General features: G+C 48.7%; 1 protein-coding gene across 1 annotated transcript in view; it reads left to right on the forward strand.

Annotated features, from left to right (window-relative positions):
- The first annotated feature begins 55 nt into the window (after positions 1 to 55).
- Positions 56 to 24,510, forward strand: part of GDAP2 (ganglioside induced differentiation associated protein 2) — a 30,789-nt gene continuing 6,334 nt past the window's right edge. Inside the window, exons 1-5 of the mRNA XM_088463604.1 lie at positions 56 to 141; positions 7,004 to 7,218; positions 17,898 to 18,037; positions 18,285 to 18,438; positions 23,826 to 23,914. Of these exons, the coding sequence (XP_088319730.1) occupies positions 7,049 to 7,218; positions 17,898 to 18,037; positions 18,285 to 18,438; positions 23,826 to 23,914 (553 nt within the window). The 5' untranslated portion in view covers positions 56 to 141; positions 7,004 to 7,048. The remainder of the gene's footprint in view (positions 142 to 7,003; positions 7,219 to 17,897; positions 18,038 to 18,284; positions 18,439 to 23,825; positions 23,915 to 24,510) is intronic.

A 24,510-nucleotide genomic window follows, 5' to 3' on the forward strand; every position in this document is an offset into this window, starting at 1 on the left:
CTCTGACGTCAACAGATTCCGCTCCTCCTCTGGGCGTGTCAGGAAGAGGCCGCGCCCTCCTCTTCAAACAAGGCCTTTCCGGCAGCCGCCGGTCAGGTGACAGCGATCATCGGAGGAGGAATGGAGCGGAGACCGGAGGGGGTGAGAGACCCGCAGCCCCCATCCCACAATACATGGAGCCCCCGACACAGCCCCCCAAAGTACATGGAGCCCCCGACACTGCCCGTACACCCCGGCTGTACCCCTCACAGTCACTGATCTCATTATACCTCCCCACAGGTACAGCCAGCCCCCCATACACTGACCCCATTATCCCCCACAGGTACAGCCAGCCCCCCATACACTGACCCCATTATCCCCCACAGGTACAGCCAGCCCCCCATACACTGACCCCATTATCCCCCACAGGTACAGCCAGCCCCCCATACACTGACCCCATTATCCCCGACATGTACAGCCAGCCCCCCCATATACGTACCCCATTATACTCCCCATAGGTACAGCCTGCCCCCCATACACTGACCCCATTATTCTCCTCACAGGTACATCCAGCCCCCCATACACTGACCCCCCTTATCCCCCACAGGTACAGCCAGCCCCCCATACACTGACCCCATTATCCCCCACAGGTACAGCCAGCCCCCCCATACACTGACCCCATTATTCTCCTCACAGGTACAGCCAGCCCCCCATACACTGACCCCCCTTATCCCCCACAGGTACAGCCAGCCCCCCATACACTGACCCCATTATCCCCCACAGGTACAGCCAGCCCCCCCATACACTGACCCCCATCATCCCCCACAGGTACAGCCAGCCCCCCATACACTGACCCCCCTTATCCCCCACAGGTACAGCCAGCCCCCCATACACTGACCCCATTACCCCTCACAGGTACAGCCAGCCCCCCCATACACTGACCCCCATTATCCCCCACAGGTACAGCCAGCCCCCCCATATACGTACCCCATTATACTCCCCATAGGTACAGCCTGCCCCCCATACACTGACCCCATTATTCTCCTCACAGGTACATCCAGCCCCCCATACACTGACCCCAATATTCTCCTCACATGTACAGCCAGCCCCCCCCTACACTGACCCCCATTATCCCCCACAGGTACAGCCAGCCCCCCCATATACGTACCCCATTATACCCCCCATAGGTACAGCCAGCCCCCATACACTGACCCCATTATACCCCTCACACGTACATCCAGCCCCCCATACACTGCCCCCATTATTCTCCTCACAGGTACAGTCAGCCCCCCCATACACTGACCCCATTATTCTCCTCACAGGTACAGCCAGCCCCCCCATACACTGACCCCATTATTCTCCTCACAGGTACAGCCAGCCCCCCCATACACTGACCCCATTATTCTCCTCACAGGTACATCCAGTCCCCCCATACACTGACCCCATTATTCTCCTCACAGGTACAGCCAGGCCCCCATACACTGACCCCATTATTCTCCTCACAGGTACAGCCAGCCCCCCATACACTGACCCCATTATACCCCTCACAGGTACAGCCAGCCCCCCATACACTGACCCCATTATTCTCCTCATAGGTACAGCCAGCCCCCCCATACACTGACCCCATTATTCTCCTCACAGGTACAGCCAGCCCCCCCATACACTGACCCCATTATTCTCCTCACAGGTACAGCCAGCCCCCCCCATACACTGACCCCACTATTCTCCTCACAGGTACAGCCAGGCCCCCATACACTGACCCCATTATTCTCCTCACAGGTACAGCCAGCCCCCCATACACTGACCCCATTATTCTCCTCACAGGTACAGCCAGCCCCCCATACACTGACCCCATTATTCTCCTCACAGGTACAGCCAGCCCCCCATACACTGCCCATTATTCTCCTCACATGTACAGCCAGCCCCCCCCATACACTGACCCCATTATTCTCACAGGTACAGCCAGCCCCCCATACACTGACCCCATTATTCTCCTCACAGGTACAGCCAGCCCCCCATATACTGACCCCATTATTCTCCTCACAGGTACAGCCAGCCCCCCATACACTGACCCCATTATTCTCACAGGTACAGCCAGCCCCCCATATACTGACCCCATTATTCTCCTCACAGGTACAGCCAGCCCCTCATATACTGACCCCATTCTCACAGGTACAGCCAGCACCCCCATACACTGACCCCATTATTCTCCTCACAGGTACAGCCAGCCCCTCATATACTGACCCCATTATTCTCACAGGTACAGCCAGCACCCCCATACACTGACCCCATTATTCTCCTCACAGGTACAGCCAGCCCCCCATATACTGACCCCATTATTCTCCTCACAGGTACAGCCAGCCCCCCATACACTGACCCCATTATTCTCCTCGCAGGTACAGCCAGCCCCCCATATACTGACCCCATTATTCTCCTCGCAGGTACAGCCAGCCCCCCATATACTGACCCCATTATTCTCCTCGCAGGTACAGCCAGCCCCCCATTTACTGACCCCATTATTCTCCTCGCAGGTACAGCCAGCCCCCCATATACTGACCCCATTATTCTCCTCACCGGTACAGCCAGCCCCCTCATACACTGACCCCATTATTCTCCTCACAGGTACAGCCAGCCCCCCATATACTGACCCCATTATTCTCCTAACAGGTACAGCCATCTCCCCATATACTGACCCCATTATTCTCCTCACAGGTACAGCCAGCCCCCCATACACTGACCCCATTATTCTCCTCGCAGGTACAGCCAGCCCCCCATATACTGACCCCATTATTCTCCTCGCAGGTACAGCCAGCCCCCCATATACTGACCCCATTATTCTCCTCGCAGGTACAGCCAGCCCCCCATATACTGACCCCATTATTCTCCTCGCAGGTACAGCCAGCCCCCCATATACTGACCCCATTATTCTCCTCACCGGTACAGCCAGCCCCCTCATACACTGACCCCATTATTCTCCTCACAGGTACAGCCAGCCCCCCATATACTGACCCCATTATTCTCCTAACAGGTACAGCCAGCTCCCCATATACTGACCCCATTATTCTCCTCACAGGTACAGCCAGCCCCCCATACACTGACCCCATTATCCCCCACAGGTACAGCCAGCCCCCCATACACTGACCCCATTATCCCCCACAGGTACAGCCAGCCCCCCATACACTGACCCCATTATCCCCCACAGGTACAGCCAGCCCCCCATACACTGACCCCATTATCCCCCACAGGTACAGCCAGCCCCCCATACACTGACCCCATTATCCCCGACATGTACAGCCAGCCCCCCCATATACGTACCCCATTATACTCCCCATAGGTACAGCCTGCCCCCCATACACTGACCCCATTATTCTCCTCACAGGTACATCCAGCCCCCCATACACTGACCCCCCTTATCCCCCACAGGTACAGCCAGCCCCCCATACACTGACCCCATTATCCCCCACAGGTACAGCCAGCCCCCCCATACACTGACCCCATTATTCTCCTCACAGGTACAGCCAGCCCCCCATACACTGACCCCCCTTATCCCCCACAGGTACAGCCAGCCCCCCATACACTGACCCCATTATCCCCCACAGGTACAGCCAGCCCCCCCATACACTGACCCCCATTATCCCCCACAGGTACAGCCAGCCCCCCATACACTGACCCCCCTTATCCCCCACAGGTACAGCCAGCCCCCCATACACTGACCCCATTACCCCTCACAGGTACAGCCAGCCCCCCCATACACTGACCCCCATTATCCCCCACAGGTACAGCCAGCCCCCCCATATACGTACCCCATTATACTCCCCATAGGTACAGCCTGCCCCCCATACACTGACCCCATTATTCTCCTCACAGGTACATCCAGCCCCCCATACACTGACCCCAATATTCTCCTCACATGTACAGCCAGCCCCCCCCTACACTGACCCCCATTATCCCCAACAGGTACAGCCAGCCCCCCCATATACGTACCCCATTATACCCCCCATAGGTACAGCCAGCCCCCATACACTGACCCCATTATACCCCTCACACGTACATCCAGCCCCCCATACACTGCCCCCATTATTCTCCTCACAGGTACAGTCAGCCCCCCCATACACTGACCCCATTATTCTCCTCACAGGTACAGCCAGCCCCCCCATACACTGACCCCATTATTCTCCTCACAGGTACAGCCAGCCCCCCCATACACTGACCCCATTATTCTCCTCACAGGTACATCCAGTCCCCCCCATACACTGACCCCATTATTCTCCTCACAGGTACAGCCAGGCCCCCATACACTGACCCCATTATTCTCCTCACAGGTACAGCCAGCCCCCCATACACTGACCCCATTATACCCCTCACAGGTACAGCCAGCCCCCCATACACTGACCCCATTATTCTCCTCATAGGTACAGCCAGCCCCCCCATACACTGACCCCATTATTCTCCTCACAGGTACAGCCAGCCCCCCCATACACTGACCCCATTATTCTCCTCACAGGTACAGCCAGCCCCCCCATACACTGACCCCACTATTCTCCTCACAGGTACAGCCAGGCCCCCATACACTGACCCCATTATTCTCCTCACAGGTACAGCCAGGCCCCCATACACTGACCCCATTATTCTCCTCACAGGTACAGCCTGCCCCCCATACACTGACCCCATTATTCTCCTCACAGGTACAGCCAGCCCCCCATACACTGACCCCATTATTCTCCTCACAGGTACAGCCAGCCCCCCCCATACACTGACCCCATTATTCTCACAGGTACAGCCAGCCCCCCATACACTGACCCCATTATTCTCCTCACAGGTACAGCCAGCCCCCCATATACTGACCCCATTATTCTCCTCACAGGTACAGCCAGCCCCCCATACACTGACCCCATTATTCTCACAGGTACAGCCAGCCCCCCATATACTGACCCCATTATTCTCCTCACAGGTACAGCCAGCCCCTCATATACTGACCCCATTCTCACAGGTACAGCCAGCACCCCCATACACTGACCCCATTATTCTCCTCACAGGTACAGCCAGCCCCTCATATACTGACCCCATTATTCTCACAGGTACAGCCAGCACCCCCATACACTGACCCCATTATTCTCCTCACAGGTACAGCCAGCCCCCCATATACTGACCCCATTATTCTCCTCACAGGTACAGCCAGCCCCCCATACACTGACCCCATTATTCTCCTCGCAGGTACAGCCAGCCCCCCATATACTGACCCCATTATTCTCCTCGCAGGTACAGCCAGCCCCCCATATACTGACCCCATTATTCTCCTCGCAGGTACAGCCAGCCTCCCATTTACTGACCCCATTATTCTCCTCGCAGGTACAGCCAGCCCCCCATATACTGACCCCATTATTCTCCTCACCGGTACAGCCAGCCCCCTCATACACTGACCCCATTATTCTCCTCACAGGTACAGCCAGCCCCCCATATACTGACCCCATTATTCTCCTAACAGGTACAGCCAGCTCCCCATATACTGACCCCATTATTCTCCTCACAGGTACAGCCAGCCCCCCATACACTGACCCCATTATTCTCCTAACAGGTACAGCCAGCCCCCCATATACTGACCCCATTATTCTCCTCGCAGGTACAGCCAGACCCCCATATACTGACCCCATTATTCTCCTCGCAGGTACAGCCAGCCCCCCATATACTGACCCCATTATTCTCCTCGCAGGTACAGCCAGCCCCCCATATACTGACCCCATTATTCTCCTCACCGGTACAGCCAGCCCCCTCATACACTGACCCCATTATTCTCCTCACAGGTACAGCCAGCCCCCCATATACTGACCCCATTATTCTCCTAACAGGTACAGCCAGCTCCCCATATACTGACCCCATTATTCTCCTCACAGGTACAGCCAGCCCCCCATACACTGACCCCATTATTCTCCTCGCAGGTACAGCCAGCAGCCCATTTACTGACCCCATTATTCTCCTCGCAGGTACAGCCAGCCCCCCATATACTGACCCCATTATTCTCCTCACCGGTACAGCCAGCCCCCTCATACACTGACCCCATTATTCTCCTCACAGGTACAGCCAGCCCCCCATATACTGACCCCATTATTCTCCTCACCGGTACAGCCAGCCCCCCATATACTGACCCCATTATTCTCCTCACCGGTACAGCCAGCCCCCCATATACTGACCCCATTATTCTCCTCACCGGTACAGCCAGCCCCCCATACACTGACCCCATTATTCTCCTCACAGGTACAGCCAGCCCCCCATATACTGACATTCCACACAGACATCTCCCCAGTACACCAAACCTCCATTTGGGAGGCTGTATGACATCATTGGGACCTGATATCCTTTGGCACGGAGTTTGTCTCCATGTACTGGATGGATATTCCTAATGTCATTACTCCCTCTGTCATCTGTATCTCTGGTGACATAACCGCGCACGTCATGTTATCTGTGTGTGTGTGTGTGTGTATGACGATACAGGACATGTCATGCTATCTGTGTGTGTGTGTATGACGATACAGGACACGTCATGCTATCTGTGTGTGTGTGTATGACGATACAGAACACGTCACGCTATCTGTGTGTGTGTATGACGATACAGGACACGTCATGCTATCTGTGTGTGTGTGTGTATGACGATACAGGACACGTCATGCTATGTGTGTGTGTGTGTATGACGATACAGGACACGTCATGCTATCTGTGTGTGTGTGTGTGTATGACGATACAGGACACGTCATACTATCTGTGTGTGTGTATGACGATACAGGACACGTCATGCTATCTGTGTGTGTATGACGATACAGGACACATCATGTTATCTGTGTGAGTCTGTATGACGATACAGGACACGTCATGCTATCTGTGTGTGAGTCTGTATGACGATACAGGACACGTCATGCTATCTGTGTGTGAGTCTGTATGACGATACAGGACACGTCATGCTATCTGTGTGTGTGTGTATGACGATACAGGACACGTACTAGTGACATCATTACTCTCCCCCTGTTACCAGGTATAGCAGCAGCGGATTCATGCAGAGCCATCTTACATCCGTCCCATGGATCCTCTCGGCGCCCGCTCGTGTTTTCTGGACGTGGACACTTTACCTTGCTGGAGAGATGTGCCGGATGGGAGCGACGTTCCCGATTCCTCAGAGTGCCACGTGGACAGTGACATCCGCTCACCATTCCCCTACAGGGCAGATCTTAACAGGAAGGTGATAATCTGGTGAGTGCTGATTTATTGTTGTTTGCCAGTTGAACTGGATCTAAAGAGGGCGACCGGCGTTGTGGAGGAGGCCGACTGGCGCCCCCGGCGTTGTGGAGGAGGGCGGCGGCACTTGTAGCGGCGGGCAAGAAATCAGATGATGTGACCCTTTCGTTTAGCGACCTTTCAGAACTTTAATATCGTTCTTTCATCAAGATACAATAAAATACAAAAAGACACGTACCTCTATAGCTACAACTCGTGAGAAAGCCAGGCGGCCAGCGTAAGGTGACGTCAGTGTTTCCGTGTGTGAGACCCATCACCACGGTTACGTCGATACAAAACTTAAAATTCTATGAGCTCCTGCTTGGAATCTGGACACAAAGAAATATGTAATAAACCAGTTATCTTCGAGAACCTTATGCAATAACAATATAAATGGTAAGGGGTCACTAAATATCAAAGCACTAAGGTAACTAAGTGCAACAACACTCAGTGACCTATGTCATTACAATAATAAGTATAAAGCAATGGTCCTGAGATCACTGTAATGACTGACTTGCTGTATTAAATTAATGTCATTACAGATAACACCGTAACGGTGATAAGGTGTTTAAACGAAAAATCCATTGCAGCTCCAGTTGAAGTAGTAAATTAGATCTTTCTCCCCCACCCCGAGCCATGGACGGGACATGAACTATCATGCATGGGCAAAATGCCGGGCGACCAGCTGTTTGCTCGTACCTTTACTTAAAGCGCTGCGAATGGCACTTCTGTGTAGCGCCATTCGCATTTTGAACATGCGTTCAGTTTTGCCTATGTAATTTTTGCTGCAAGGACAGGTTATTACGTAGACTACAAATCTCGTGGTGCGAGGAAGATGGTGCCTCATCGCTAAGGATTTACCTGTTGTGGGACGTCTAAATGTACAGCCTGTAGATAAATACCTGCAAGTAATCCATGGCTGAGCACAGGTGGTTAAATCAAATTGATTGAGGTACTTTTTGAGGCACCTGTGCTCAACCAGGGATATCTCTAACACCTGTACTGTTGGGGAGCCCTGAGGACAGCCTTTGCGAGCCCCCGATCTATAGCTTCCTGTTTTGGATGCTCTAATCTGGAAGCCCAGATGCTGTTCCTGTGATGTAATCTGGTCTCACCAATAAATCTCTCAGACTTGTTCCTTTTTTTTGGAACTTTGCATAATGGTATTATTAAAGACTTTTAGTTCTGGCTCCGAGGTTACAATTGGCCGGTGTTTCTTCATTTCTTTCCTAATCGCTGAGCTAGAGGAATTGTAATGATTACTCCAGTGAATCCTTTCAACCTTTGATAGTTTTCTGGACTTCTGTATTAATAACTCCGCTGGCGATATAGTCAGCGCTTTATTCCTCTGGGAGATGAGAAGAGCTACCGGATAACCCCTGGATAAAAACTTCTCCATAAGAATGTGAAGCCGAGTGTCTAATTGAGATCTAACGTATTACAATTGTACAGGCTCGTACGAATTGGGAATAAGGTAAACTCTGTTTAGTGCCTGGAGGATGGAAACTGCGGAAATGATTCCTATCGGTGGGTTTAGAAAAAGGATTAGTTACTAACGTGTTCTGGTTCTTCGTTATAGTCACATCTTAGGTAATTGATACTTTCTTTGCTCTTGAATTTAATTGGATGTGACCGTTCATTATGGGTGTCAAGAACATTTTGCAAAACCTCCAGAGGACCTGACCATAAGATAATCAGGTCACCCATGTACCGTTTGTAGAACAATAGACGTTTAGAGATGTCGGGGTCTGATAAATATATCTGCCTATCTACCTCGGACATAAAGCAATTCGCCAGGGAAGGTGCCACGGCAGAACCCGTGGCACATCCCCGCTATCTGCAGAACAAAGGACCCATCAACAAAATAAATTATTTTGACCAAAAATTAACTCCAGAAGTTTTGTATAAATAAATTACAATCCGGTCCCGTATATGCTGGATGATTAGTATTTGTCTGACCGCACGAATACCCTCCTGATGAGGGATACTGGTGTAAAAGACGTCCACCGTACACAGGGTAAGATCTGGAGGTAAATTCGTCAAGGACTGTAAGATGTTCAACAAAGCTGTAGTATCCTTTAGGAACGAGTGTTGCCTTTGTACTATAGTTTGCAAAAAACGGTCTCGATAAGTACACTGAGGGGGAAATAATGGGTCTGCCAGGGGGTTGGATTAATGATTTGTGACCTTTAGGTACAGTATATAACAATGATACGTTGGATGTTGTGCAGTTAATGTTTGCTTTATGGTGGTTAATATGAGTCCCGAGTCAGATGCCGGCTGTAAACATTAATTTTTTGTAGGAATTGGTGGGGTCACCTCTGAGTCTCGGGTATGTCACAGTATCTGCTAGTTGTGAATACATTTCTTGTTATTAATCCGATAAATTCTGAACCGTAATAGACCCACCCTTATCAGACGGGCGTATTACAATCGAGGAATCCCGTCTACGTTCACCCAATGCCTATCGTTCTTCCAAAGTTAAATTGTAGTGAGCTGGTGACGTTACTCTGTTTAATGTTGTCGGATTCCTTTAGTAACCTCGAGAAAGTCTTTGTGGAATGATTCGTGGATCCCATTTAGAGTGAGGTTGTAGTTTTAATTCTTCTGGAATCTCTTCACCCTGTTTTACCTGTGAATTTGCCGTTTTAGAAACAGGTTCCTTGATATTTAATTTACGTCCCAATTTATAGTTCTCTAATTGGCACTCAAAGGGATCGTATGTAGTTGTGGGAACAAATGTTAAAACCCATTGATAGAAAAATACTGAACCTTGGATTAGGACCCGATGTGATAAATTAAATACTAAATTCTCCTGGGCAAGGGTGGTCTTCGATTGGCACTTTTGCCTCTGATTTTTGCGCGCCCGGCGTGTGTACTTTCTCTTACGTGGGAGGGTGTCGTTCTTGTGGACATACCTAAAGGGACACTTGCCGGATATATAGGTGTAGTAGGGACATCAGAATCACTATTATATTGAGACTCGGCCGATTATGCCGAGTCCCGGGTGAAGCGCAGGTGTTTTTCTTTTTGAAAAAGTAGAACGATACCGCTCATGTTGTCCGGTCAGCCATCCATAAACCTGTTGTTTGGCATAGACGGTCTACACTTGGGCTAGTTTCGCTTTTTTTTAAATTGATGAGCTCCTTGGTGTAATTGTCCACTTGTTTAGCTAGGAAAACTTGCTAATCTGTGGTTGTGTCCTTTTAATACAGGGATGGGGAACCTCAGGCCCGGGGGGGCCGTATAAGGCCCCCAGAATAATTTGCTGTGGCCCTCTGTGCTACTTTCTGCTAGCCTCATCTGGCAAGCAGGTTACCTAGAATGGCCCCCTGCAGCCAGATTCTATGCAGCGGTGCCCCCTGGAGCGTCCTTGGGACACGTCAGATGGTCACACCGCTGCCCTTACAGCTCCCCGGAGCATCCTCAGGATGTTCCCGGCATTGCTGTGATCACTGGCGTTTGTGGTCCCGCCTCCGTGTGACATCACATGGAGGGGGCGTGGTCTGCACCAGGCCCTCGAATAATGTTCTATATATTAAAACGGCCCTCGGACCAAAAAATGGTTCCCCACCCCTGTTTTAATAAGTCTGATTTGTCTTTGATTTCAGATTTAGATAGTTGCTCCTTCGTTGCTGTCTTCGATCACGAGCCGTATTATAGGGAAGTCGCACTTGTTGAGAATAGAGACCCATTTCTTACAGAAGGAAATATTCTGACGTCTGATAGTGGGAATGTTGTTGTTCCGGAAGCTTCTGGGAATCACTTTAGATTTAAAGTAGTCGGATAACGAGATTCCATGATGCATGTAGTCCAGAGGTTCCCAATCATGGTCCTCAGGGCTCCCCAACAGTTCAGGTTTTAGAGATATCCCTGGTTGAGCACAGGTGATTTAATTAGTACCTCAGTCAATTTGACTTAACCACCTGTGCTCAACCATGGATATCTCTAACACCTGAACTGTTGGGGAACCTCGAGGAGCGCGTTTGGGAACCTCTGATGTAGTCTATTTCTCGCTTTTTAATTTTGTACCATTCCCGAAAAAGGTCTTCATTGGTAACAGCTTCCTTACCACGTAATCCTTCCTTAGATACAATTGCCTGAATGCATGTGTCCAGTCCTTCCAGATTATCCATTAGGAGACACTTAGAAAACTGTAAAGTCAGCTTAAATGTGTGCTCGGATACTGACACCTGTATAATAGTGTATGTGGCAGCTGTATACAGTATATAGCAGGGTGTATAATAGTGTATGTGGCAGCTGTATACAGTATATAGCAGGGTGTATAATAGTGTATGTGGCAGCTGTATACAGTATATAGCAGGGTGTATAATAGTGTATCTGGCAGCTGTATACAGTATATAGCAGGGTGTATAATAGTGTATGTGGCAGCTGTATACAGTATATAGCTGGGTGTATAATAGTGTATGTGGCAGCTGTATACAGTATATAGCTGGGTGTATAATAGTGTATGTGGCAGCTGTATACAGTATATAGCAGGGTGTATAATAGTGTATGTGGCAGCTGTATACAGTATATAGCAGGGTGTATAATAGTGTATGTGTCAGCTGTATACAGTATATAGCAGGGTGTATAATAGTGTATGTGTCAGCTGTATACAGTATATAGCAGGGTGTATAATAGTGTATGTGGCAGCTGTATACAGTATATAGCAGGGTGTATAATAGTGTATGTGGCAGCTGTATACAGTATATAGCAGGGTGTATAATAGTGTATGTGGCAGCTGTATACAGTATATAGCAGGGTGTATAATAGTGTATCTGGCAGCCCCTCACAGCTGTTTACAGTATATAGCTGCATATAGCAGGGTGTATAATAGTGTATCTGGCAGCTGTATACAGTATATACAGTATATAGCTGGGTGTATAATAGTGTATCTGGCAGCTGTATTACAGTATATAGCAGGGTGTATAATAGTGTATCTGGCAGCTGTATACAGTATATAGCTGGGTGTATAATAGTGTATGTGGCAGCTGTTTATAGCTGTATATAGCAGGGTGTATAATAGTGTATCTGGCAGCTGTATACAGTATATAGCAGGGTGTATAATAGTGTATCTGGCAGCTGTATACAGTATATAGCTGTATATAGCAGGGTGTACAATAGTGTATCTGGCAGCTGTATACAGCATATAGCAGGGTGTATAATAGTGTATGTGGCAGCTGTATACAGTATATAGCAGGGTGTATAATAGTGTAGGTGTATCTGGCAGCTATATACAGTATATAGCAGGGTGTATAATAGTGTATCTGGCAGCTGTATACAGTATATAGCAGGGTGTATAATAGTGTATGTGGCAGCTGTAAACAGTATATAGCAGGGTGTATAATAGTGTATGTGGCTGCTGTATACAGTATATAGCAGGGTGTATAATAGTGTATGTGGCAGCTGTATACAGTATATAGCAGGGTGTATAATAGTGTATGTGGCAGCTGTATACAGTATATAGCAGGGTGTATAATAGTGTATGTGGCAGCTGTATACAGTATATAGCAGGGTGTATAATAGTGTATCTGGCAGCTGTATACAGTATATAGCAGGGTGTATAATAGTGTATGTGGCAGCTGTATACAGTATATAGCTGGGTGTATAATAGTGTATGTGGCAGCTGTATACAGTATATAGCTGGGTGTATAATAGTGTATGTGGCAGCTGTATACAGTATATAGCAGGGTGTATAATAGTGTATGTGGCAGCTGTATACAGTATATAGCAGGGTGTATAATAGTGTATGTGTCAGCTGTATACAGTATTTAGCTGGGTGTATAATAGTGTATGTGGCAGCTGTTTATAGCTGTATATAGCAGGGTGTATAATCGTGTATGTGGCAGCTGTATACAGTATATAGCTGTATATAGCAGGGTGTATAATAGTGTATGTGGCAGCTGTATACAGTATATAGCAGGGTGTATAATAGTGTATCTGGCAGCTGTATACAGTATATAGCAGGGTGTATAATAGTGTATGTGGCAGCTGTATACAGTATATAGCAGGGTGTATAATAGTGTATGTGGCAGCTGTATACAGTATATAGCAGGGTGTATAATAGTGTATGTGGCAGCTGTATACAGTATATAGCTGGGTGTATAATAGTGTATGTGGCAGCTGTATACAGTATATAGCAGGGTGTATAATAGTGTATGTGGCAGCTGTATACAGTATATAGCAGGGTGTATAATAGTGTATGTGGCAGCTGTATACAGTATATAGCTGTATATAGCAGGGTGTATAATAGTGTATGTGGCAGCTGTATACAGTATATAGCAGGGTGTATAATAGTGTATGTGGCAGCTGTATACAGTATATAGCAGGGTGTATAATAGTGTATGCGGCAGCTGTATACAGTATATAGCAGGGTGTATAATAGTGTATGTGGCAGCTGTATACAGTATATAGCTGGGTGTATAATAGTGTATGTGGCAGCTGTATACAGTATATAGCTGGGTGTATAATAGTGTATGTGGCAGCTGTATACAGTATATAGCAGGGTGTATAATAGTGTATGTGGCAGCTGTATACAGTATATAGCAGGGTGTATAATAGTGTATCTGGCAGCTGTATACAGTATATAGCAGGGTGTATAATAGTGTATGTGGCAGCTGTATACAGTATATAGCTGTATATAGCAGGGTGTATAATAGTGTATGTGGCAGCTGTATACAGTATATAGCAGGGTGTATAATAGTGTATGCGGCAGCTGTATACAGTATATAGCTGTATATAGCAGGGTGTATAATAGTGTATGTGGCAGCTGTATACAGTATATAGCAGGGTGTATAATAGTGTATCTGGCAGCTGTATACAGTATATAGCAGGGTGTATAATAGTGTATGTGGCAGCTGTATACAGTATATAGCAGGGTGTATAATAGTGTATGTGGCAGCTGTATACAGTATATAGCAGGGTGTATAATAGTGTATCTGGCAGCTGTATACAGTATATAGCAGGGTGTATAATAGTGTATCTGGCAGCTGTATACAGTATATAGCAGGGTGTATAATAGTGTATCTGGCAGCTGTATACAGTATATAGCAGGGTGTATAATAGTGTATCTGGCAGCTGTATACAGTATATAGCAGGGTGTATAATAGTGTATGTGGCAGCTGTATACAGTATATAGCAGGGTGTATAATAGTGTATGTGGCAGCTGTATACAGTATATAGCAGGGTGTATAATAGTGTATGTGGCAGCTGTATACAGTATATAGCTGGGTGTATAATAGTGTATGTGGCAGCTGTATACAGTATATAGCAGGGTGTATAATAGTGTATGTGGCAGCTGTATACAGTATATAGCTGGGTGTATAATAGGGTATGTGGCAGCTGTATACAGTATATAGCTGGGTGTATAATAGTGTATGTGGCAGCTGTATACAGTATATAGCAGGGTGTATAATAGTGTATGTGGCAGCTGTATACAGTATATAGCTGGGTGTATAATAGTGTATGTGGCAGCTGTATACAGTATATAGCAGGGTGTATAATAGTGTATGTGGCAGCTGTATACAGTATATAGCTGGGTGTATAATAGAGTATGTGGCAGCTGTATACAGTATATAGCAGGGTGTATAATAGTGTATTTGGCAGCTGTATACAGTATATAGCTGGGTGTATAATAGTGTATGTGGCAGCTGTATACAGTATATAGCTGGGTGTATAATAGTGTATGTGGTAGCTGTATACAGTATATAGCAGGGTGTATAGTAGTGTATGTGGCAGCTGTATACAGTATATAGCTGGGTGTATAATAGAGTATGTGGCAGCTGTATACAGTATATAGCTGGGTGTATAATAGTGTATGTGGCAGCTGTATACAGTATATAATAGTGTATGTGGCAGCTGTATACAGTATATAGCAGGGTGTATAATAGTGTATGTGGCAGCTGTATACAGTATATAGCAGGGTGTATAATAGTATGTGGCAGCTGTATACAGTATATAGCAGGGTGTATAATAGTGTATGTGGCAGCTGTATACAGTATATAGCAGGGTGTATAATAGTGTATCTGGCAGCTGTATACAGTATATAGCAGGGTGTATAATAGTGTATGTGGCAGCTGTATACAGTATATAGCTGTATATAGCAGGGTGTATAATAGTGTATGTGGCAGCTGTATACAGTATATAGCTGGGTGTATAATAGTGTATGTGGCAGCTGTATACAGTATATAGCAGGGTGTATAATAGTGTAGGTGGCAGCTGTATACAGTATATAGCAGGGTGTATAATAGTGTATGTGGCAGCTGTATACAGTATATAGCAGGGTGTATAATAGTGTATGTGGCAGCTGTATACAGTATATAGCAGGGTGTATAATAGTGTATCTGGCAGCTGTATACAGTATATAGCAGGGTGTATAATAGTGTATCTGGCAGCTGTATACAGTATATAGCAGGGTGTATAATAGTGTATGTGGCAGCTGTATACAGTATATAGCAGGGTGTATAATAGTGTATCTGGCAGCTGTATACAGTATATAGCAGGGTGTATAATAGTGTATGTGGCAGCTGTATACAGTATATAGCAGGGTGTATAATAGTGTATCTGGCAGCTGTATACAGTATATAGCAGGGTGTATAATAGTGTATGTGGCAGCTGTATACAGTATATAGCAGGGTGTATAATAGTGTATGTGGCAGCTGTATACAGTATATAGCAGGGTGTATAATAGTGTATCTGGCAGCTGTATACAGTATATAGCAGGGTGTATAATAGTGTATCTGGCAGCTGTATACAGTATATAGCAGGGTGTATAATAGTGTATGTGGCAGCTGTATACAGTATATAGCAGGGTGTATAATAGTGTATGTGGCAGCTGTATACAGTATATAGCTGGGTGTATAATAGTGTATGTGGCAGCTGTATACAGTATATAGCAGGGTGTATAATAGTGTATGTGGCAGCTGTGTACAGTATATAGCAGGGTGTATAATCGTGTATGTGGCAGCTGTATACAGTATATAGCAGGGTGTATAATAGTGTATGTGGCAGCTGTATACAGTATATAGCAGGGTGTATAGGTGAGGACCGTGTTTGTTCCCTGGGCTATTTCCCACGCAGTATCGGCTATATCCATCGGCTGCTTATGAACAATGTTCCCAGTGTTGCGCGCTGCCAATCACAAGATCAGACCGCGCCCTCGCCGGCCTCTCTCCGCGACGGTCATATCTTCTTTTTTCATTTTTTTTTTTCCTAGCAGGAGCCTGAGGGCAAATAATAACATTTAATCACATACATTTTTTTTTCCCGCCTAAAGGTGCGTTCTATCCACTAGACGAGAAAAATGAGCAATTGAATGATTGCGACGTTGTAATCGTTCAAACGCTCATTAATCGTGCAGTAAAATGTAGAAAACGACCAGCGATGTGCGTTCCTGCTGGTCGTTCGCGGCATTTGTCATCGCCTGAACGATATCGTCAGGTTGTGCAGGTTGGCGGATGAGTGGGGGGGGGGTCTGCACTGATTGACAGATCGGTCGGTGTGGGCACATTATCCACTGCGCAGTCGGAGATAATATTTTCCTCTTATTGATCTACGTACGTAGAGTTGTTACCGCCACTTTATGGGGCTGATTCTGAGACGCACACAGACTTCTGCGGCAGCTACAAACACTGTTTTACTACCATAGGCGAATGCAAACATCCGTACAACTAATGCCGGGGTCCGTGCCTCTGCAAGTGGAGACCCGTGCCGCCCATTAAGCTGGCGGCCCCCACCATTATTATTGCTACTTGCTGTGGCTCCTGTTAGGTGCGAGAGATCTGTCAGACCAGGCTTCCCGTCCCCGTATACACAGCGCTGGGGACAGGAAGCCCAGGGTGGTTACGTGCGTTCGCCTTGTCACATCGCAGTTCCTGCCCTGAAACGCCCTATTTCACGGAAGGACAAATGCGTCTGAGTTCCATTCGACTAAGAACAGGACATATGCAGGGATGCGTAAATTTGCACGCGCTGTATGCTCAAAATAACCTCTTGCGTCTGCGCCAAGAGAACTTGAAATAAGCCCCAAGGTGAGATCGCCATGACAGCTCGCAGTTAGTGAACGCTCAGTGTAGACCTGGTGCTGGTCTGTGTATGTTACACGTTTATCATGTGTCTGACATCATTCAGGGTGCAGATGTAATAGTCTGCGGACTGCCAGCAGCGGCGGATCCCGAATGAGGCTGTTTTCGCCTTTTTAATGACTGATACTGTAACACGTGGGGCAGTGTCACACGGTGCTGGCAGTCCGCAGACTATTACATCTACCCCAGTGTCTCGCGCATTAGAGCCACATCCTGGACCCGCGTCACTGGCGGACGTGTGATGTATCTGTATACGGCTGGTTATTATAGACCTGTTAGTGATGTACGTTATAGGAGCAGTATGAAATCGTGTCCTCCCTGCAGATGCTCACGGTCACTGCGCCTATTATTATCACATCTAGGTAACGCGCTCACGTCATAGATCTCACATGTACCATCAGTCGCTAAGTGTTAGTTTTATGTTATTTGTTTTGTTTTCCGTAATATGGCGCACTCTTGCGAGCGCATTGAGGGACGCGGGGAGCACATGCCGGAGGTGACTGGGGGTCGGACTTTTAGGGCGTGGCTCAGTTTTGTTGGGTTATACTTACACTGGTTTGTCTTTACCAGGACAGGCGATGTGGCGTTACTGAACTGCACTGCCGTGGTCAACACCAGTAATGAGACGCTCACCGACAAGAACCCAGTGTCAGACAGTATCTACCGCTATGCCGGGCCGGAGCTGCTGGAAGATGTGCAGAAGCTGAAAGGTGCGCCCCCTGGTGGTGTACTGGTGACAGGCGGTACTTCTCCAACACACAACTTGGTCTCATAACTTCTATACTTTCATTACACGGGGGGGTTATCATTATAGCTTGGCCGATCGGTGGTTCTCTGTCCTGGCTTGCTAACCATTCACCCTTTCTTGTCTCTATAAACCCCCCCGTCCCGTCCCGTCCCCCCCCGTCCCGTCCCTCTCTTCCTGATAACTGTGCACCTGTCACCGTCTTTCCGCAGGTTGCAGGACGGGGGAGGCGAAGCTCACAAAGGGCTTTAACCTGGCCGCCCGTTACATCATCCATACCGTTGGACCTAAATACAAGAACAAGTACCGCACGGCGGCTGAGAGCTCCCTGTACAGCTGCTACCGCAACGTCCTCCAGCTCGCCAAGTAATCTCCTCTATTACTCTGCCCCTTCTGCTGGGAGGGTGGGGGTAACAATGAGGCCCTGATAAATGCACCCGTACCGAGGTTATTAATCTCTGTGTCCACATGCGCTGACTCTATTCATAGAGGGGCTGATTCCGCTTTAGGAATAGAGTAAGTTAGTACAAGTGACTGCACCTGGCCAAACCATGCTGCAATGCCAGGGGAGCAAATACATGTGTTATGTGTGCATGCCCACAGATACTGGGCAGCTTCATTTTAAAGGCGGGTATCCATTTGCCGATTAAAATGAGCGATATAACGATATCATTATCGTTCAATTGCTCATTAATCGTGCACGAATCGGGCATGAAAATTACGGAAACGATCAGCGATGCGCTCTCCCGCTGGTCATTTCCGTCATCGATCATCGCCTGAGCATGCTGATCTATCTGCCGATAACGACATATTGGCCATGTTCAGGGGAGGGAGGGTGCATAGACTGACTGACATATCGCTCAGTGTGGGTACAACAGGGGGAGAGGAACGACGGTACGATTACTACCCACCTTCACACTGCAACTTATATTTGTTTGGACGCCCCCTCCCAATCTAATCTCTCTGCCCCCTGCAGTGCAGCATAGTGTTACCAAGATGCCCAGTTACTGCCCTCTCTCACTGTATTCCTACATCTGAGACCGAGGGACTCGCCAACCACCGTGACACTTACAGTAACCTGTTTCTCTATGTAATGCTGAACCCAAGGAATGGGAAACTTCTGTTACATTTGCCCATTCCCATGGTGACGCCTCTGTGGTGTTGGCACTAGTGATGTGCTGGGTATGAGACGTGTGACTGTGGTTTCTGCAATATCCTGACTAAAGGAGAACTCTGTAACTGGCGATAGATCTGGATGATAGTCAGCTCACATGACAACGGGGTAATCTACACGTGGGGTGTGTATGCTGAGGCTGTGTCACTATTACATGGGGTGCGTGTGTCTGATGGGGCTGTGTCACTATTACATGGGGTGCGTGTGTCTGATGGGGCTGTGACACTATTACATGGGGTGCGTGTGTCTGATGGGGCTGTGACACTATTACATGGGGTGCGTGTGTCTGATGGGGCTGTGACACTATTACATGGGGTGCGTGTGTCTGATGAGGCTTTGTCACTATTACATGGGGTGCGTGTGTCTGATGGGGCTGTGTCACTATTACATGGGGTGCGTGTGTCTGATGGGGCTGTGACACTATTACATGGGGTGCGTGTGTCTGATGAGGCTTTGTCACTATTACATGGGGTGCGTGTGTCTGATGGGGCTGTGTCACTATTACATGGGGTGCGTGTGTCTGATGGGGCTGTGACACTATTACATGGGGTGCGTGTCTGATGGGGCTGTGACACTATTACATGGGGTGCGTGTGTCTGATGGGGCTGTGACACTATTACATGGGGTGCGTGTGTCTGATGGGGCTGTGACACTATTACATGGGGTGCGTGTGTCTGATGAGGCTTTGTCACTATTACATGGGGTGCGTGTGTCTGATGGGGCTGTGTCACTATTACATGGGGTGCGTGTGTCTGATGGGGCTGTGACACTATTACATGGGGTGCGTGTGTCTGATGAGGCTTTGTCACTATTACATGGGGTGCGTGTGTCTGATGGGGCTGTGTCACTATTACATGGGGTGCGTGTGTCTGATGGGGCTGTGACACTATTACATGGGGTGCGTGTGTCTGATGAGGCTTTGTCACTATTACATGGGGTGCGTGTGTCTGATGGGGCTGTGACACTATTACATGGGGTGCGTGTGTCTGATGGGGCTGTGACACTATTACATGGGGTGCGTGTGTCTGATGAGGCTTTGTCACTATTACATGGGGTGCGTGTGTCTGATGAGGCTTTGTCACTATTACATGGGGTGCGTGTGTCTGATGGGGCTGTGACACTATTACATGGGGTGTGTCTGATGGGGCTGTGTCACTATTACATGGGGTGTGTCTGATGGGGCTGTGTCACTATTACATGGGGTGCGTGTGTCTGATGAGGCTGTGTCACTATTACATGGGGTGCGTGTGTCTGATGAGGCTTTGTCACTATTACATGGGGTGCGTGTGTCTGATGAGGCTGTGTCACTATTACATGGGGTGCGTGTGTCTGATGGGGCTGTGTCACTATTACATGAGGTGCGTGTGTCTGATGGGGCTGTGTCACTATTACATGGGGTGCGTGTGTCTGATGGGGCTGTGTCACTATTACATGGGGTGTGTGTGTCTGATGGGGCTGTGACACTATTACATGGGGTGCGTGTGTCTGATGAGGCTTTGTCACTATTACATGGGGTGCGTGTGTCTGATGGGGCTGTGACACTATTACATGGGGTGCGTGTGTCTGATGGGGCTGTGACACTATTACATGGGGTGCGTGTGTCTGATGAGGCTTTGTCACTATTACATGGGGTGCGTGTGTCTGAGGCTTTGTCACTATTACATGGGATGTGTGTGTCTGAGGCTGTGTCACTATTACATGGGGTGCGTGTGTCTGATGAGGCTGTGTCACTATTACATGGGGTGCGTGTGTCTGATGAGGCTGTGTCACTATTACATGGGGAGCGTGTGTCTGAGGCTGTGTCACTATTACATGGGGTGCGTGTGTCTGATGGGGCTGTGTCACTTACATGGGGTGCGTGTGTCTGGTGAGGCTGTGTCACTATTACATGAGGTGCGTGTGTCTGATGGGGCTGTGTCACTATTACATGGGATGCGTGTGTATGATGGGGCTGTGTCACTATTACATGGGGTGCGTGTGTATGATGGGGCTGTGTCACTATTACATGGGGTGTGTGTGTCTGATGAGGCTTTGTCACTATTACATGGGGTGCGTGTGTCTGATGAGGCTGTGTCACTATTACATGGGGTGCGTGTGTCTGATGAGGCTGTGTCACTATTACATGGGGTGCGTGTGTCTGATAAGGCTCTGTCACTATTACATGGGGTGCGTGTGTCTGATGGGGCTGTGTCACTATTACATGGGGTGCATGTGTCTGATGGGGCTGTGTCACTATTACATGGGGTGCGTGTGTCTGATGGGGCTGTGTCACTATTACATGGGGTGCGTGTCTGAGGCTGTGTCACTATTACATGGGGTGCGTGTGTCTGATGGGGCTGTGTCACTATTACATGGGGTGCGTGTGTCTGATGGGGCTGTGTCACTATTACATGGGGTGCGTGTGTCTGATGGGGCTGTGTCACTATTACATGGGGTGCGTGTGTCTGATGGGGCTGTGTCACTATTACATGGGGTGCGTGTGTCTGATGGGGCTGTGTCACTATTACATGGGGTGCGTGTGTCTGATGGGGCTGTGTCACTATTACATGGGGTGCGTGTGTCTGATGGGGCTGTGTCACTATTACATGGGGTGCGTGTGTCTGATGGGGCTGTGTCACTATTACATGGGGTGCGTGTGTCTGATGGGGCTGTGTCACTATTACATGGGGTGCGTGTGTCTGATAGGGCTGTGTCACTATTACATGGGGTGCGTGTCTGAGGCTGTGTCACTATTACATGAGGTGCGTGTGTCTGATGGGGCTGTGTCACTATTACATGGGGTGCGTGTGTATGATGGGGCTGTGTCACTATTACATGGGGTGCGTGTGTATGATGGGGCTGTGTCACTATTACATGGGGTGCGTGTGTCTGATGGGGCTGTGTCACTATTACATGGGGTGTGTGTGTCTGATGAGGCTTTGTCACTATTACATGGGGTGCGTGTGTCTGATGAGGCTGTGTCACTATTACATGGGGTGCATGTGTCTGATGAGGCTGTGTCACTATTACATGGGGTGCGTGTGTCTGATAAGGCTCTGTCACTATTACATGGGGTGCGTGTGTCTGATGGGGCTGTGTCACTATTACATGGGGTGCGTGTGTCTGATGGGGCTGTGTCACTATTACATGGGGTGCGTGTTTCTGATGGGGCTGTGTCACTATTACATGGGGTGCGTGTCTGAGGCTGTGTCACTATTACATGGGGTGCGTGTGTCTGATGGGGCTGTGTCACTATTACATGGGGTGCGTGTGTCTGATGGGGCTGTGTCACTATTACATGGGGTGCGTGTGTCTGATGGGGCTGTGTCACTATTACATGGGGTGCGTGTGTCTGATGGGGCTGTGTCACTATTACATGGGGTGCGTGTGTCTGATGGGGCTGTGTCACTATTACATGGGGTGCGTGTGTCTGATGGGGCTGTGTCACTATTACATGGGGTGCGTGTGTCTGATGGGGCTGTGTCACTATTACATGGGGTGCGTGTGTCTGATGGGGCTGTGTCACTATTACATGGGGTGCGTGTGTCTGATAGGGCTGTGTCACTATTACATGGGGTGCGTGTCTGAGGCTGTGTCACTATTACATGAGGTGCGTGTGTCTGATGGGGCTGTGTCACTATTACATGGGGTGCGTGTGTATGATGGGGCTGTGTCACTATTACATGGGGTGCGTGTGTATGATGGGGCTGTGTCACTATTACATGGGGTGCGTGTGTCTGATGGGGCTGTGTCACTATTACATGGGGTGTGTGTGTCTGATGAGGCTTTGTCACTATTACATGGGGTGCGTGTGTCTGATGAGGCTGTGTCACTATTACATGGGGTGCATGTGTCTGATGAGGCTGTGTCACTATTACATGGGGTGCGTGTGTCTGATAAGGCTCTGTCACTATTACATGGGGTGCGTGTGTCTGATGGGGCTGTGTCACTATTACATGGGGTGCGTGTGTCTGATGGGGCTGTGTCACTATTACATGGGGTGCGTGTTTCTGATGGGGCTGTGTCACTATTACATGGGGTGCGTGTCTGAGGCTGTGTCACTATTACATGGTGTGCGTGTGTCTGATGGGGCTGTGTCACTATTACATGGGGTGCGTGTGTCTGATGGGGCTGTGTCACTATTACATGGGGTGCGTGTGTCTGATGGGGCTGTGTCACTATTACATGGGGTGCGTGTGTCTGATGGGGCTGTGTCACTATTACATGGGGTGCGTGTGTCTGATGGGGCTGTGTCACTATTACATGGGGTGCGTGTGTCTGATGGGGCTGTGTCACTATTACATGGGGTGCGTGTGTCTGATGGGGCTGTGTCACTATTACATGGGGTGCGTGTGTCTGATGGGGCTGTGTCACTATTACATGGGGTGCGTGTTTGGTTTTGCGGATTGGTGTTGCACTATGCCAGGCTCTGGAATCTGTAATGTGTCGGCTTGATAACACTTTTTTGTGCAAATTTTTATCTTGTGTTTTTGGTATAAATGGATAAAATGTTTAGCTGTGATGTGACTGACCAGCAGAGGGCGATGGTGTCGCTCACTCCTATAGTACTATGTGGCTGACTCCATTGTGTCTTCTGTAGGGAGCAAGCGATGTCCTCTGTTGGATTCTGTGTGATCAGTTCTCAGAAGAGGTGTTACCCGCTGGAGGATGCCACGCACATCGCCCTTCGTGAGTCCCCTGCAGAGCATTGCAGGACACTGAACTTTTTGGAGGGTTACAGCAGTGAACATTGTATAAAAATTGTGCAGATCCCCCATCACTATATAACAGTGACCCTGACGTGGGGGTACAGTGCAGATCCCCCATCACTATATAACACAGACCCTGAGACGTGGGGGTACAGTGCAGATCCCCCATCACTATATAACAGTGACCATGAGACGTGGGGGTACAGTGCAGACCCCCCATTACTATATAACACTGACCCTGAGACGTGGGGGTACAGTGCAGATCCCCCCATCACTATATAACAGTGACCCTGAGACGTGGGGGGTTCAGTGTAGATCCCCCATCACTATATAACAGTGACCCTGAGACGTGGGGGTACAGTGCAGATCCCCCATCACTATATAACACTGACCATGAGACGTGGGGGTACAGTGCAGATCCCCCATCACTATATAACACTGACCCAGAGATGTGGGGGGCAGATCCCCCATCACTATATAACACTGACCATGAGACGTGGGGGTACAGTTCAGATCCCCCATCACTATATAACACTGACCCTGAGATGTGGGGGGCAGATCCCCCATCACTATATA

This window comes from Taudactylus pleione, unplaced genomic scaffold (assembly GCF_031769625.1).
Source record: "Taudactylus pleione unplaced genomic scaffold, aTauple2 ptg001412l, whole genome shotgun sequence".
Lineage (NCBI taxonomy): Eukaryota > Metazoa > Chordata > Amphibia > Anura > Myobatrachidae > Taudactylus > Taudactylus pleione.